This window comes from Notolepis coatsorum (genome assembly GCF_963971535.1).
Source record: "Notolepis coatsorum genome assembly, chromosome: 13".
NCBI classification, from domain to species: Eukaryota; Metazoa; Chordata; class Actinopteri; order Aulopiformes; family Paralepididae; genus Notolepis; species Notolepis coatsorum.
This window is the reverse complement of record NC_140177.1, coordinates 110,253,984-110,269,307: the sequence shown is the minus strand read 5'-3', so window position 1 is coordinate 110,269,307 and position 15,324 is coordinate 110,253,984. Positions and strand designations below refer to the sequence as shown.

The 15,324-nt window shown below is 39.1% G+C and overlaps 1 protein-coding gene across 1 annotated transcript in view; it reads right to left on the bottom strand.

Annotated features, from left to right (window-relative positions):
* The window catches only part of LOC311239516 (high affinity 3',5'-cyclic-AMP phosphodiesterase 7A-like), a 125,069-nt gene that overhangs the window by 53,158 nt on the left and 56,587 nt on the right, over window positions 1-15,324 (bottom strand). The window contains exon 2 of the mRNA XM_084327831.1: window positions 4,544-4,604. Within this exon, the coding sequence (XP_084183957.1) occupies window positions 4,544-4,604 (61 nt within the window). The remainder of the gene's footprint in view (window positions 1-4,543; window positions 4,605-15,324) is intronic.

The window sequence follows — 15,324 nt, the reverse complement described above, 5'->3', positions numbered from 1 at the left end:
CACTTGGGTTTTCCTATGCAGACTAACAGCAAGGCCGGGTAACTGATGGTACATACCCTGCAGATGATGCGTAGAAACTTCTAGAAGTACGTGCAGTTGATTTTTTTTTTTATCTCGCACAGATTCCTACCAAACTGTATTTGATCATCAATATAATGCATTTGGGGCTATAAATCACGTTCTGAAGAAAGCTGCAGAAAACGATAAAAACATACTTATACTTTAGACCATATTTTAGTATGAATATGTGAATGAAAAAGTTTAACGTTGCTACACCCTGAACAATACATATAGGACATTGAATGGGCCATAATAATGGCAGTTTAGCAATAGAATTTAAAAAGTTATAGCCCTGCAAAGAAGGGGAACTTCTCCATAGACAAATAGAGCTGGCGAGGGATGGTAAATTATGAATTTAACCCATGGCGATTAAAGTGTTAATGACTAATCGACGCAACAATTTCTCGTCAACGATTTTTTATAATCGATTATGTCGACTAATCGTTGCAGCCCTATTAGGGATGCCCCGATCACGTTTTTTGCCACCGATACCGATCACCGATCGTCGTGAGCCATATCGGCCGATACCGATCCGATACCGATCGTTTTTGATTAAAAGAAATAAAAATTTATTTTATATAATTTTTTTTTTATAAAATATATATATTATATAATTAGACTTGTACTTGTATTATCTGCGAGACATCGCCACCACGCAACAAGCTCCACTGTCTGTGTGTACTCTAGTAGCCTCCAGCTATGGCCAGGATTCTCCAGAGCTGCACCTGGACCCTATACTTGAGTAGCCTCGAGCTACGGCAAGGATTCTCCGGCGCTGCAGCTGGACCCTAGTATTGGTATAACGTTAAATCACATTCACAAGCCCTCAGCTCGAATACGCATCGAATCAGTGTTATAAGACATTGATATCAGGAGCTATCTGTAGCTACTGCTAGCCGGATATATAACGTTCATACAACACCTCAGTGAATTATTTAGTTCAATGGGACATTTCGTTTTGAACAGTGAACTAGCTTGCGCTAACGTGAGCTAACAGCTAACAGCTAACAGGTATCATACACTCTACTAGACTTTGTGGAGCGTTTGTTTATGTCAGGAGCTACCGGCTAGATACCGTTCGGTTAGACAATGCCTCATCATGTATTAAACTAAAAGTGAATAGTTGACTGGGTCATTTTGTAACGGTAGCTAAGCTAACGTTAGCTCAGGGAGACGACACGCCGTCCTCCCGTGTCTCACTAGACTAGACCCGTGTTTACATGCGTGCGGGAGGGGCTGGACTCGAGAGCAGACGCCGCACCACCGGTGTCTGAGAACTCAGCGACAGCGAATGAGATCGGGTTTGACGATCGGTGAAAATAAAACATTATCACCGATCACCGATCGCATATTTATACTGAATATCGGCCGATAACGATCGGTGGCCGATCGATCGGGGCATCCCTAAGCCCTATTATTATTACATTAGTAGCCTCTCCAAGGAAGCTAAATTATCTTGAGCAGAGGGAACTCGTTACTTGTTTCTTGATACAAGTTCAGTTGGATTGGAACAAGTGAAACTATAAAGACAGACAATAAGACAATGTTGTGCTTATAACAATTAAGATGGAATTAACAATGTAGATGAATCAAAGTGTAAAGATGGACTTTTCTATTTGCAGTATAAGGGCAGCAAGGTACAAGGTATTTCTCATGTTGATAGTCAACAGCGATACGATTCTCTGATACATACAAAGTATCTGATACTTTTAGTTCAGTTCAGAGTTTTTATTTGCCACATGGAATAATACAATCATAGTTTCTTTATAAAAAAATCATAAATAGCCATTCCATGGACAAAAGGAGCAGGAAGATGAATAAATCTTATAATTACCTGCCCCTTATTCCTAAACTAACATGTATTTTCTTAATGGTCGGCGTATAACCTTATTTACACAAATAATCATTTATACCATTATAAAAGAAACACAATCCACAGTTAAACAAGAAAAATTTTAATAATAATAATAATGATAAAGAATAAAGAAGAAAAGAAGAGAAAAAAAAATATATCTCACTATTCAGATCACATTTTGATTTTCATACTGACTAAAATTTTTTTTTTTATACAATTTTTTTGAATTGATAAACACTTACATCCCTTAAGCTCGCTATGGAGAGAATTCCATAACTTTACACCAATAACTGAAGGACACATCTGTTTAAGTGTGGTACGTGCAAACTGATGTTTAAAATTGTATTTTCTCCTACTAAACTCACTTTCTAAATGAAAAATATTTTGTAGTTTTTCTGGCAGTGTATTATTTCTTGCCCTAAACATAATTAACATTGTTTGAAACTTAACCATGTCTTCAAGTTTAATTATTCTAGATTTAATAAATAATATATTTGTGTGTTCTCGATAACTCACTTTATGTGTGATTCGTACAGCCCTCTTCACACTCCAATTGACTTAGATTAACTTCACAACTGCAAATATATGGGCCATCCAAAGATCTCTAAACGGACTTATATGGTTCTTCAGTGCGAGGGTTCAAATATCAGTTCACATGATCTAGAGGTAGTTTGTCTGGTTCAGATCCTCACAGAGGCAACATGAGCTCAACATGAACTCGCTGGAAGTTTAGTGGAAGTCTTTGTGCCAGTTAATGCAACATCATCTACAGCTAAATACATACCAAAAGGGTTTCTAAATCTATATAATAGTGTTTAATCATGAATTCACTGCATGCGACAAAGTATAGGTGTCCCTGTGACGGATAGGGTTGGGTACCTTTCACATTTGAACCGATATCGGTACCTTTTTTCGGTACTTTAGTCTCTAAAAATGTAATCTACCTACCTCAGGTGTAAAAAAGAAAAATCCAAACTTCAAATAATTTATTATCATATATAATATTGCAGCGGGCATTGTCTGCATCTAGCTTTGTAAACACTTGGGACCGTTTTCAGCTTGCCATTGTCCCGACTGCTTTGTTGTCGAATCAAGTCAAATCCTAGGTAAGCGTATATTGTGTGTGTGAAGGTTGACGCGAACGTGCGGCACACTTCATAGGTTTAGTTTTGCCGTAAACGAAACATTGACGTCGTCGGCCAATTTTTTTTAGACGAAGCAACAACAAAAAATTGCTAAATGTGGCACCGGCGGATCTCACGTGAATCGGTACTCGGTAGTACCGACGTGATTTGGACGGTACCCTTAAACGTACCTAATTCGGTACCCATCCCTAGTGACGGATGATGCCAAGTCCTGTCCTTTAATTCCCCAATTCTACATACTTTCAGCAAAGCATGATCCTATACTGTATGTGGGGAAAACAGTGACTTTGCACATTTCCCAGGATATACATAGAGCCATATGAAATCCGTTTTATTTTTTTCCAAATTCCATTTTATTTTTTTCCAAATTCCGTTTTTTCCGTTTTAATATTTCAGAATTCTGTATTTTGCTTTGTACGCTCATTTTACCATCAGAAATAGTGTCTAATAAGTGGGAATGAATAAATGTCCACAATTTAATAAGATATAACAGTCCATTTAATAGGGCTGTCTTAAATACTTCGAAGCTTCATTCATTTATTTCATTCGAATATGAAAATAAAATTCGATTATTAAAAAAAATAAAAAGGTATATATATTTTTGCAAAATCAACTCTGCCTCTCTTTGTTAACTACAACAAGCAATGCCGTTTGTTATTTAAGATGAGGTCGGACTCGGCACTGACAGATTTGTGTTCATTGTGCTGCTTTTATGAAGCCTCAAATGACGGCTTACAATATTTCATGAAAGCAAAGTGTTTTGTTTGTCTAAGATTTAAAAAGGTTTAAACTTTACAGCACTGACAAAGTTGAACAAAGTGCTGTACAAGTCCCACAACATAAAAAAAAAAAAAGTAAAAAAAAAAAAAAGTAAAAAAAAAAATTTTTAATAAATTTTTTTTTTTAGTTGATTCCATTTTTATTGCTCAATTCCGCGATTCCGTCCGCGATTCCGTGATCGCGGATTCCATATGGCTCTAGATATACACCTGTCGGGTCGATAAAGGTTGAGGTTTCTTTAGTCCAATAATCTGTTAATAACGCTCTAATATAGTGAACACTTGATGGTTTATATACTAATCTGATTTAGTTCTCCACATCTTGTTAGGCAATGTTTGTTTATAAATCTAACTCTTAACCCTAACCTAAACTAGACATGACTTGCTGAAATACAGTGAACATTTGGTGGCTGATATCCTATCCTAAATTTTCAATTCTTCATCAAAACCTACACACGCACCACGCCATGACCTGGCCATAACATGTGTTCAGGAGGTCATTAATTAAAAGGATGTGGTGAATTGTCCCCCAGAATTACCATAATATATACACTCTTCTAAATTGTTTCAGATATTCAGCATCAACAATACAAGCCAAGAAAGGAACACCATACACAAACACCATACAATAACATTATTATTGACACAATATAATACATTTGTCTTTCTCTTGGGAGTAAGACACAACAGATGAAGGTACATACCTAGCATGCGAATGTAGAGTGCTGTTTGGTCAGCACTGTCATAGGAGATCGCTCCGCGCCTCTGGAATAAGAAAACAAGACAAGGCTTAGACGAAGACAGGTGACATTTCATATCAGACTTTGAATCTAGCCAGAGAAGGAAGTTAATGGCAGGACTGCCCCGTCTTAATCCATGAAACAATGAATCTAGTCGATCTGGGCTTACGGTAGTTGACTTAGTTAGTCGAGTAGTCATTTATTAATGCTTTCTTTTCCAAATGCTGAATGAGTTATTCCCTTAATAATAATAATAAGTAGGGATGTCCCGATCCGATCACGTGATCGGTCACGTGATTTTCCGAAGATCGGGATCGGCAAAAAAAACACCAGATTTTGTTTCTTCTTTTATTCAACAAACATGACCATGTTCACGTCTTAAACTCATACTGAGGCCTTAGTTTTGGTTTTAAATTGCATATCATCACTCATTTATTTATTGTCACACAGAGAAGAAGAATTTTGCCAAAACAAACCAATAGTATCCAGCTGCAGAACGGCAGACCAGCCACGCATTTCCTTTGATTTAATTATACATCAAATGATTTATGTCAAGGATTGCAATGCCTCGCTTGAATGAAGTTAACTTTTCACCTGGATAACGTCAACATTCAGGGTGAATGTAATGTGAGAAATTGGGATAAAAAAAATATATATATATATATATATTTTTTAATCGGATCGGGAAAGATCGGTAGATACTCAAAATCACATGATCGGGATCGGATCGGGAGCAAAAAAATGTGATCGGGACATCCCTAATAATAAGCACATCTCTGGTAAACACTAGATTTAAAGAGGTCCTTCTGCATGACTGCACATAGGAAACACAATTTTGAGATTAGTTGACTCGAATTTTTTGTGTGTCAAGAACAGCCTTTGTGAAACGGGCAGAATCTGGCTTTGAATCTCACGTTGGACCACTGAACCCCGAAGGGCAAAGGCTCAATTTGAGATTTGACTGACTAGACAAGTAAGACATATTACTCCTTAAAAAGCAAATACAAGAGAAAAGCTAAATGTTTCACTTGTGCAATAGGCGTATATACAAGATAACGGTGGTGGTTGTTACAAAACCGATGATTTAAATAAGCTGTTGTGTTGAAAGTAGGGCTGGGCAATAAAACGATAATTATCGTGAATAATCTATCTAAAAAAATATCAATAATTTTTTTTTGTGACCTGCAACAGGGCAGTTTTAAAACCAGACAGTGGACAGTGGTCTTTCTTGCCTGCAACTTAAAGTAATGGCTTTGCTTGTCCAAATGACAATACTGACCAAATTGAGATTTCTTTTTCTCTTGTCCATTTAGTTTAGTTTGCTTTTTTTTTTTTTCTTTTTTTTATTGATCTTTTCCCCCCTCCATTTTCCTCTGATTTTTCTCCCATCCCAATGTTAGTCGTTATGCCAATTCCCAATCCCCTTCCTGGTCGCTGCGCACTTACCCCCCACAGTCGGCCTGGGAGAGTGGAGGCTATCACGTGCTTCCTCCGACACACGTCCAGCCAATCAACCGCTTCTTTTCACCTGGCAGCGCGGACTCTCATTGAGAGGGCGTAGCGTGTGGAAGGATCACACTATCCCACTCAAGTCCTATCCGCGCTTAGCAGGCGCCCCGACCGAACTGTAGGAGTCGCTGTTTACAATGACCCGGACCCACCCCGCCAGCTTCTCCCACCCTCTAATACTGCCAATTGTATTAGTGTGAACGGCCAGCCAAGCTGGTGACAACCCCGGAGCTGTGAGCTGGATTCGAACAGGCGAATCTAGCCGCTCCGGGGTTTGGTGACGAACGCAATCTCCGTTACGCCACCTGACCGCCCTTATTTAGTTTGCTTTCTAATTTAAAATACAGTTTGAAACCGTCTGTACACAGTAGACTATGTGTGCTAGCAGAGCTAGTCTCCAGTCGCGAGTCACAGTGCACATCTGCGGTGGTTTGTCCACCAAAAAAGCGTCAAAAGATAGAAAAGAAATTAGCAGAGCCAGAACTGTTCAACTCCCTTGGAGCCACAGCCAGCAGAGAACCCCGTTTACTTTAGCTTTCAAACCAGCTGCAGAACTGGAGTGTGAGGGGCTGTAACACTAAAGATGGCGGCAACGACAAAGAATTGCTGCAAAATACATCTGTTATTTAAAAAAAATATAAAAAAAATCAAGTGATATAACATTATCATATCGTTATCGTGATATAATTTGGCCATATCGCCCAGCCCTAGTTGAAAGCCAAGGTTGAAAAGTGGGGGAAGGTTTCCCACGGGAAGACAAGCCTCTGCTAAAACCCTGTGATATTCATGACATTTATCTCCCCTGAAGTCAATTTAAGGAGGGATATGGGTCGGAATTTCCTCTGCGACGCTCGGGCCCTCGGGACAAAGACAACGTGGAATGTTCGTTACAGGAACCATCTACAATCAGCTCACACAAGGAGGGAAGGTTGTACCAAGTTCGACAACAAGCAACACCCCGCCCCCCCAAATACACACACAGTGACAGACACACAACCTCAGCAGCAGACGCACACACAGTCTATCAATATTTATTGATAAAGGATTGCACTACAACTCGTACACCTTACTGTAAATTGTACCTAAATTGTACCTCATCCCATTTCTGCTTTGCACTATATAGTATTGTATATTAGTACACTGCATAGTATTGTATATTATATGGTAACTCAGTTACGTCTATTCTGCATCGAACATTGTACATATGTCTATACTGAACACTGTGACCTCATTTTCTACTTCTAATTTACATGCTATACTATGTTATTGATACTTATCTTGTCTAGCACAGTCTCTGGAGCGTAACAGTAAGAAGCATTTTGTATAAAAGTATTCTGTACTTCTGTATGACAACTATTAAAGAAACTTGAAACTTGACGTGTCACCCTTCCAAAGAAAGAAAGAAAGAAAGAAGGAGAAAAACACACAGACACACACACAAACATGCATACTCAAAACAGCCCCAAGGCAAGATTGAGAAAGCATGCAAGCATGGGGATTTGATACATTGACTTCACGGCAAAGGCTTGTGTGCCCCATAGCCCTTCTGCTGTAAAAGGGGGCGTGTGTGTGTGTGTTGCACGTGCAGCCATGTGACAGTGGTGGGACAGAACATAAAAGCCTTCAGCAGGACCCTGTCATTCTTTACACTCCAACGGTCAGGGATGGAGAGAATCCAATGCCAGTCCTCACAGTGAGAGAGAGGGGTGGGGGGATAGAGAGAGGGGGGAGGGGAAAGATAGAGGAGGAGGGTATGAGTGTTTTTGTGAAAGTATAAGGGAAACGAGCAAGAAAAAGGAGAGAAGCGAGTCTCTCTCTCTCATTGCGTTTTGGATAGCACACCGGGGGTGTCCCCAGATGGCATTGGATTCAAACCTGTGACGTCAATCCGCTCAACGTATTTCTGCATAATTGATAACCCCCCCCCCGCCTCCCAGTATCACCTGTCAAAAGCCTGATTCATCCCATAGGCAGAGGAACATGAAACGCCAACATGTCCGTGGGTATCGCTGGATGTTGGCGTACATCGTCTCGCCAATGTTTTTTTCTCTTGATAAAAAGGCTGGATGTTAAAAGAACACGCCAACAATTTGGGGAATTAACTTATCTTCTCCAGAGAGAAACAAGACGTTTTTGGCGATATGGCCAAAAACGTTATTGCGATAAAATTATTTTCATATAACTCGATATCGATAATTATCGTCGATATAATGTCTGTCAAGTTTAATTAACTTCTTATGCCCGGCGCCGATGGATGGGCTATTAATAGACTTGTTTTTCTGCTGCGAATGTCTCGAGTTGATGTCGTCATCAGTCCGCGCACGTTAGCAGTTAGCCAGAGCGAGCAGTGTATCCCATGACAATGTACTAAATATCCCTAAAATACTCTGTTCCGCCCCAATACATTGCAACGACGTCCACCGTATACCACACACTACTATAACCGTGGCATCTGAATTCACGCCACACATACTCTGCACGTAAATATATAAAATAGCACAGTGCAAGCTAATTATCCTAGCCAGCCAAACTATAAAATTGCGCCGTGCAAGCTAATTATCCTAGTTAGCCATATTTCCAATGTACTAAATATCCCTAAAATACTCTGTTCCGCCCCAATACATTGCAACGACGTCCACCGTATACCACACACTACTATAATCGTGGCATCAGAATTCACGCCACACACACACTCGGCACGTAAATATATAAAATAGCGCCGTGCAAGCTAATTATCCTAGCCAGCCAAACTATACAATTGCGCCGTGCAAGCTAATTATCCTAGCCAGTCATATTTCCAATGTACTAAATATCCCTAAAATACTCTGTTCCGCCACAATACATTGCAACGACGTCCACCGTATACCACACACTACTATAACCGTGGCATCAGAATTCACGCCACACACATACTCGGCACGTAAATATGTAAAATAGCGCCGTGCAAGCTAATTATCCTAGCCAGCCTTGAGTCCTACCTCTCTACCCAGAGGTGCAGCGCGGGTCTCCTTCGCTCTCGGCCATCTCCTTCACTGATTGGTTGTTAGTGCGTGTGCTCATATCCAAGCTTGGAAAATCGATATATAGAAACTTTGCGACCACGTTTCATGTTTATTTCGAGGAAATAATTTATCGCGAGTTATCGTTATCGTTTTATCGCCCAGCCCTAGAGATTAGAGCCATATGAAATCCGCGATCACGGAATGTTAATGTTGTGGGACTTGTACAGCACTTTGTTCAACTTTGTCAGTGCTGTAAAGTTTAAACCTTTTTAAATCTTAGACAAACAAAACACTTTGCTTTCATGAAATATTGTAAGCCGTCATTTGAGGCTTTATAAAAGCAGCACAATGAACACAAATCTGTCAGTGCCGAGTCCGACCTCATCTTAAGGGGAGACACTACAGGTGAATAGGGTAAAATAATTAACTAATAGATATCACAATGAAACTTCCCCAGTTGATTACTTATATTAAGACAAGACTGTTTTGTATTACAAGTTTTCTGAAATTATATGTTTAAATATGCAAATTAGGCATTATCTACTTAAATATGCACTATTTTGCATATAATTCCAGGACAGAAATCTGAACATTGGATAAAGCCATTTTCAAAATTATAGTTTCATTTTGTTGACATATTAGAGCCAAAGGTTATTACAGAGGGGATTTTGGATATCTCTTTTTATCACTCCATAAATCAGAAAATACTCCATTCAGTACATTTTTATGGTAAAATTCCATATTTCGCCATGTTTTTAGGAATGAAATGTGATATAAATCAGGGTATGAATGCGATATCAACAAACCCTTCTGTAAATACCTTCAGAACATAGATATGAATAGAACTGGAAGGTTTGGTGTATGTGAGTGCTACTGCAGTGGAGATTTCTGGCTCAGAGATTTCTGGCTCTTAACTCATTTTTGGGAAAACGCCTTCAAAGTTCTGTATTGTAAAATGCCATACTTTTTTTTAAACAGATATTTACAAACACAAAACCTAATCAAACCATTAGTAATAGACAACCTAAACACATGCCTGATAACTGAATAATAATAATAATGATGTTATTGAACTGAACAGAACTACACACTATTGAATAGATATCACTATGAAACTTTCCCAGTTTGTTATGTACATATAAACTAAGAAAAAATATATTGCAAGTTTTCTGAAATTTATGTTTATATATGCAAATGAGGCACTTCCCCATTAAATATGCGCACATTTATGGATGCAATAAGGCAAAATGAAGTAAAATAAACAACTAAATGTGTGTTGACGTTTTATTGTCACTAGTTTCATAGAAGACATGTTTAGGAAGCAAAATATAACAAAATCTCAAAATCAACAAAAAAAGTATATTTGCCTATTCACCTGCAGTGTCTCGCCTTAAATAACAAACAGCATTGCTTGTTGTAATTAACAAAGAGAGGCAGAGTTGATTTTGCAAAAAAATATATATATATCATTTATATTTTTATATTTTTTAATAATCAAATTTTATTTTCATATTCGAATCCCATGCCCATCGAACGAAGCTTCGAAGTATTTAAGACAGCCCTATTAAATGTGGACATTTATTCATTCCCACTTATTAGACACTATTTCTGATGGTAAAATGAGCGTACAAAGCAAAATACAGAATTCTGAAATATTAAAACGGAAAAAACGGAATTTGGAAAAAAATAAAATGGAATTTGGAAAAAAATAAAACGGATTTCATATGGCTCTACTAGAGATAGGTATCCATCTTCTTGTCTCTCTCTGGAGAAGACGGTAAGGTAATTTCCCAAAATGTTGGCGTGTTCCTTTAACAGTACAGTGAGTTTGCGTCGAATGACGGCCAGCTGCACAGTGCACACACTATAGCAGTGCTTTAAAAAGGTTTCAATAGGGGAGCTCCAGTAGCTCACCGCATATCTCGGCGCTATTTCTGCGTCGGGGAAAACCGTGCTGCGTCACGGATCTGGTGGACTCCGAGTTCGATTCCCGGACCCGCCGTCATTTGCCAGAATGTCTTCCCCTGATCTATATCCCGTTTCACCCTGTAACTGTCGGTCATGCTTGACCAGAAAAGCGATAAACGCTAAAAAATAAAGTAAAAAAAAAAAAAAAAAGTTTCAATAGCATCAAAGCCCCCCGAGAAGCCTGGGCAAATGTTCGACTTGCGTCACGTAACCCGGACCATCAACAAATCAATCTTAACTATATTCATAGGACATACCTGACTCCTATAAGACTGAACAGAATGGGTCTTCTGTATTACTGTTGAATGATGTTTTTGAGTTTGCAGTCCCTATACAGCTAAAGAGATTGGTTTTTATCTGGTATCACAGCGGCTAAAAAGCTGATAGCATCACGATGGTTCCAAAAATTTGCCGAAAGGTCTGGATTCTTACATATCTCGATGTGATTTATCTAGAAATATCTACAGCAAGAATTTTGGGTCTCAGTGAATCCAAAATTACAATGCGGTTAGAAGTGGTGGAGAGAATAAAAGCTAGCATATGAATTGTAGTGCCTGGTTAGGAGCGAATGATAATGGATGGATTATCCAAGGGGGGGCCCGGGGGGGGGGGGGGGAGCGAGCGAGAGCATATGTGTGTAGGGTATTAGATAGCAAGTATTAGGTGTATATCTTGTATAATACATTTATTTAAAGGGTGATTGCATTGGATGTGCACAGTGCACTGTTAATTAATGCTTGTATATCTAATTTTATGTTGTTATGTTTACGTTTATGTGTTTGTTTAAAAAAAAAAAAAAAAATATATATATATATATATATTTTTTTTAAACAAACACATAAACGTAAACATAACAACATAAAATTAGATATACAAGCATTAATTAACAGTGCACTGTGCACATCCAATGCAATCACCCTTTAAATAAATGTATTATACAAGATATACACCTAATACACCTAATTTATATATATATATATATATATATAAAAGAGAGAAAATGCTGCCAATTCAGGCCATATAACAGGCTCTGGGGGGGGGGGGGTGTCGCCACGTGCTGACCTACAATATATGGAATGACAAGAGACTGATCTGTGCCGCTTGATCGTCACATGCACGGCATCCACAGCGAGCGACCGATCACGGCTGGTAATCCATCTCCCCCTCCTCCTCGCCCCGGGGGACGGGGAGGGCAGAAATGCATGTGTGAATCTCACGGGGGTGTGCCTCGGGCTAATCCCTCCGCGTGGAAATGGGGTGGTTTTTAGAGAGCGGCACACAGGAGCGGAGGAGAGTGGACATCAAAGTGTGCCTGGGCCCCCGGTCTTGTTTTGTCCAAACACTTGTATATTTGTGTGTGTGTGTGGGGGGATGCAAATGTTTTGGAATCTCTTTAGGGAGAGAGCATCAGAAGTAGAGATTATCCCTGTAAATAATATTTTTTTTAAAGAATAATAAAAAGGGAAAGGCTGATCCACAATGACAAATGGAAAAACCTTTCTAGAAGGACAGACGATATTCACAAAAATAGCTGTGCACGTGTGGCAGAAACAAACAAAAAAAGCCAGGTAGACTTTCACTTTCTCATGCAACTTGAATTTCCCGTTCGGAGACACTGAGATTCACAATAATAATATGCTCTCCTTTGGCCATTTGCTCATTTAATGTTCTGGGGAGAAATGACGGCTGACGTCAAATTGACATAACAACTACCACTGAAGTGTCCTTGAGCAGGTGCCAGCGGAGCCGCAGAGGGGCCCACCGTCCAAGCGAACAAGGACATACGTACTCAGCACATCGTCTCGGGGAAAATAAAAGGTGAACATAAATACATACATTTTTTTATTTAAATGCACGTCTCTGTGAGGTAAGAGTGAGGCAGAGCAGCGTGTTGCCGGGCTGGTCTGCCGGTCGTCTTATATGCCGTTTCTCCAGGCGGGCTTTGATTTGATTTATTGTTTTCAACAATTATACAAAGATAACCAACACAGTAACTTGTGCATCAAGTACATGAAGGACCAGCCCCATGAAACATTCCCAGTGTCCCGTAGACACCAGCTTTAAGACTTAACTGCTTTAAAGGAACATGGCAACATTTTGGGAAATTAGCTTATCGTCTTTTACAGAGAGAGACAAGAAGATAGATACCAAAATTCAAACGAGATACTGTATAATGTGTCATAACAGCCTTACAATGAAATAGAAATGTAGGCTGAAAAGAGACAACTATGGTAGGGGGCAGGGCATACCTATAATTGGCAATAATATCATTAATTCAGGGTTCCCACAGACATTGCAATAAGAAATTCAAGGACTTTCAAGCACCTTTCCAAGCACTATTTTTCATTTTAAAAGGATACTTTTAAATTCTGTTTTTATGGAAAAGAAAATCGAATCCAATATTTATGGCCACCAATTTCCGACATTAGTTACAATTTAAATAAGGCAAGGAAGACGGAGGGGTGGTGATGATGCAAGGAGTAGAGGTACCAAAAGTGGACGACTTGGGGGTACTTGGGGTCAACAGTCCAAAGTAATGGGGACTGTGGTAGGGAGGTGAAGAAGAGTGCAGGCCGGGTGGTGCGGGTGGAGAAGGATGACAGGGGTGATCTGCGATAGAAAGGTACCAGCAAGTGTAAAGGGAAAGGTCTACAGCACGGTAGTGAGACCAGCTATGCTGTAGTGTATGGTCTAGAAACTGTGGCACTGACCAACAAGCAGGTGGCAGAGATGAAGATGTTAAGGTTCTCTCTGGGAGTAACAAGGTTGGACAAAATCGAAAATGTCTACATCAGAGGAACGGCCCATGGCACAGGGGGCAGAAGTTTATAAAAAAAAGAAAAAAAAAATTTGCTTTGAAATATTATAGTGAAATATTTTGCACTGTTGTCGCATTTATCTTGTTGAAATCCTCCCACAGGTTATTTTTACTACCACATATTTAATTGAGACCCTTTATTTGTTTATTATTTCAATTTAGCTGGAAATACATTGCTACATCATTCAGTAACATTTGCAGAGCCTTATAACAAAAACATTATTACGGTCACCATTGTGACCAGTGGGATTAATCAACAAATTGTATTATTTATTTTTCTATTTCATTGAACATTGCACATGTTAAAAGCAATTTTTTTCCTAAAAATTTTAGTATTACCAAGTCAACTTGTGTTCTTAAAACAATGACAATAAACATAGTTTTATTAGGTTGAAATAATGTGGTTGTGTACTTATTTTTCTGTTAACTTATTATGGATTGAAAACTGAAAAGTAAACCTTAATGCACAGTAACTGAACTCAATATTTTTAAGTTCTGGTAACTTATTATAATAATTTTTTTTACAGTGTAGTCTTCGGGTCAATCAAAACTTATTTACACGATATACCTCACATTCACCCTCCATTCACATCCTCGTGTTCTCCTGGTGTTCTCCATTAGGCCTATAGGTGGAGCTATGACAGCACACGTACCGATGGTGTGTGATGTGTCCAAAAATGAATGGGCAAATGTGAGTGAAATGGTTGCACTGTATGCAGCTGTTTGTCTGCATTGCATCCCCCCCCCCCCAACTCAGATTTAGGGTTGATACAACCATCATAATAATAACAATAATGATGTAATAATGTAAAAATTATCATTAAAAATACCTGATGAGAAAAAAATATTTACGATGCATGGAATATTGTTGAGGCACACTAGTTACAACTATATTTCAAACAGGCACTCCATGTCAAAAAGGTTGCTGACCCCTGGCCTAGAGCGAACTATTGGATATTATGAATAAGACTAAATGGATTATATGGATGATTATGGACGATAAGGTGCGTTTCCACCAGACTATGTTGGACTCTGCACTTCTGGTAAATCATAAAAATACTATAGTCAAACCGGCCGATGAGGAAACCTATTCGGCTCCGTCTATAGTCTGGCCCGAGCAGACTATAGACGAAGAAGACAACAGATGAGGGCCACCTCACGTTATAAGTATTGATCCTGTTCTGATTCAAGACACTTGGACTCGGAGCGAGAGTGGAGTACCTTCTGACAAAGGTAACGTCTATTTTACAGAACCCCATCCTAAAACATGCGTTTGTAATGATTGCAGCGTCGGAAAACTACAATCACGAGTACAGTCGGGTTTTAATAGTTATTTCTTTTATTAGCGATATCCATTCATTTTCATCCATCCAACCTGATGTTATCGTTGGGAATGGGTCTGAGCTCGCAAAAGGGCAAATACCGCCGCCTATCGTCTCCCGGATGGT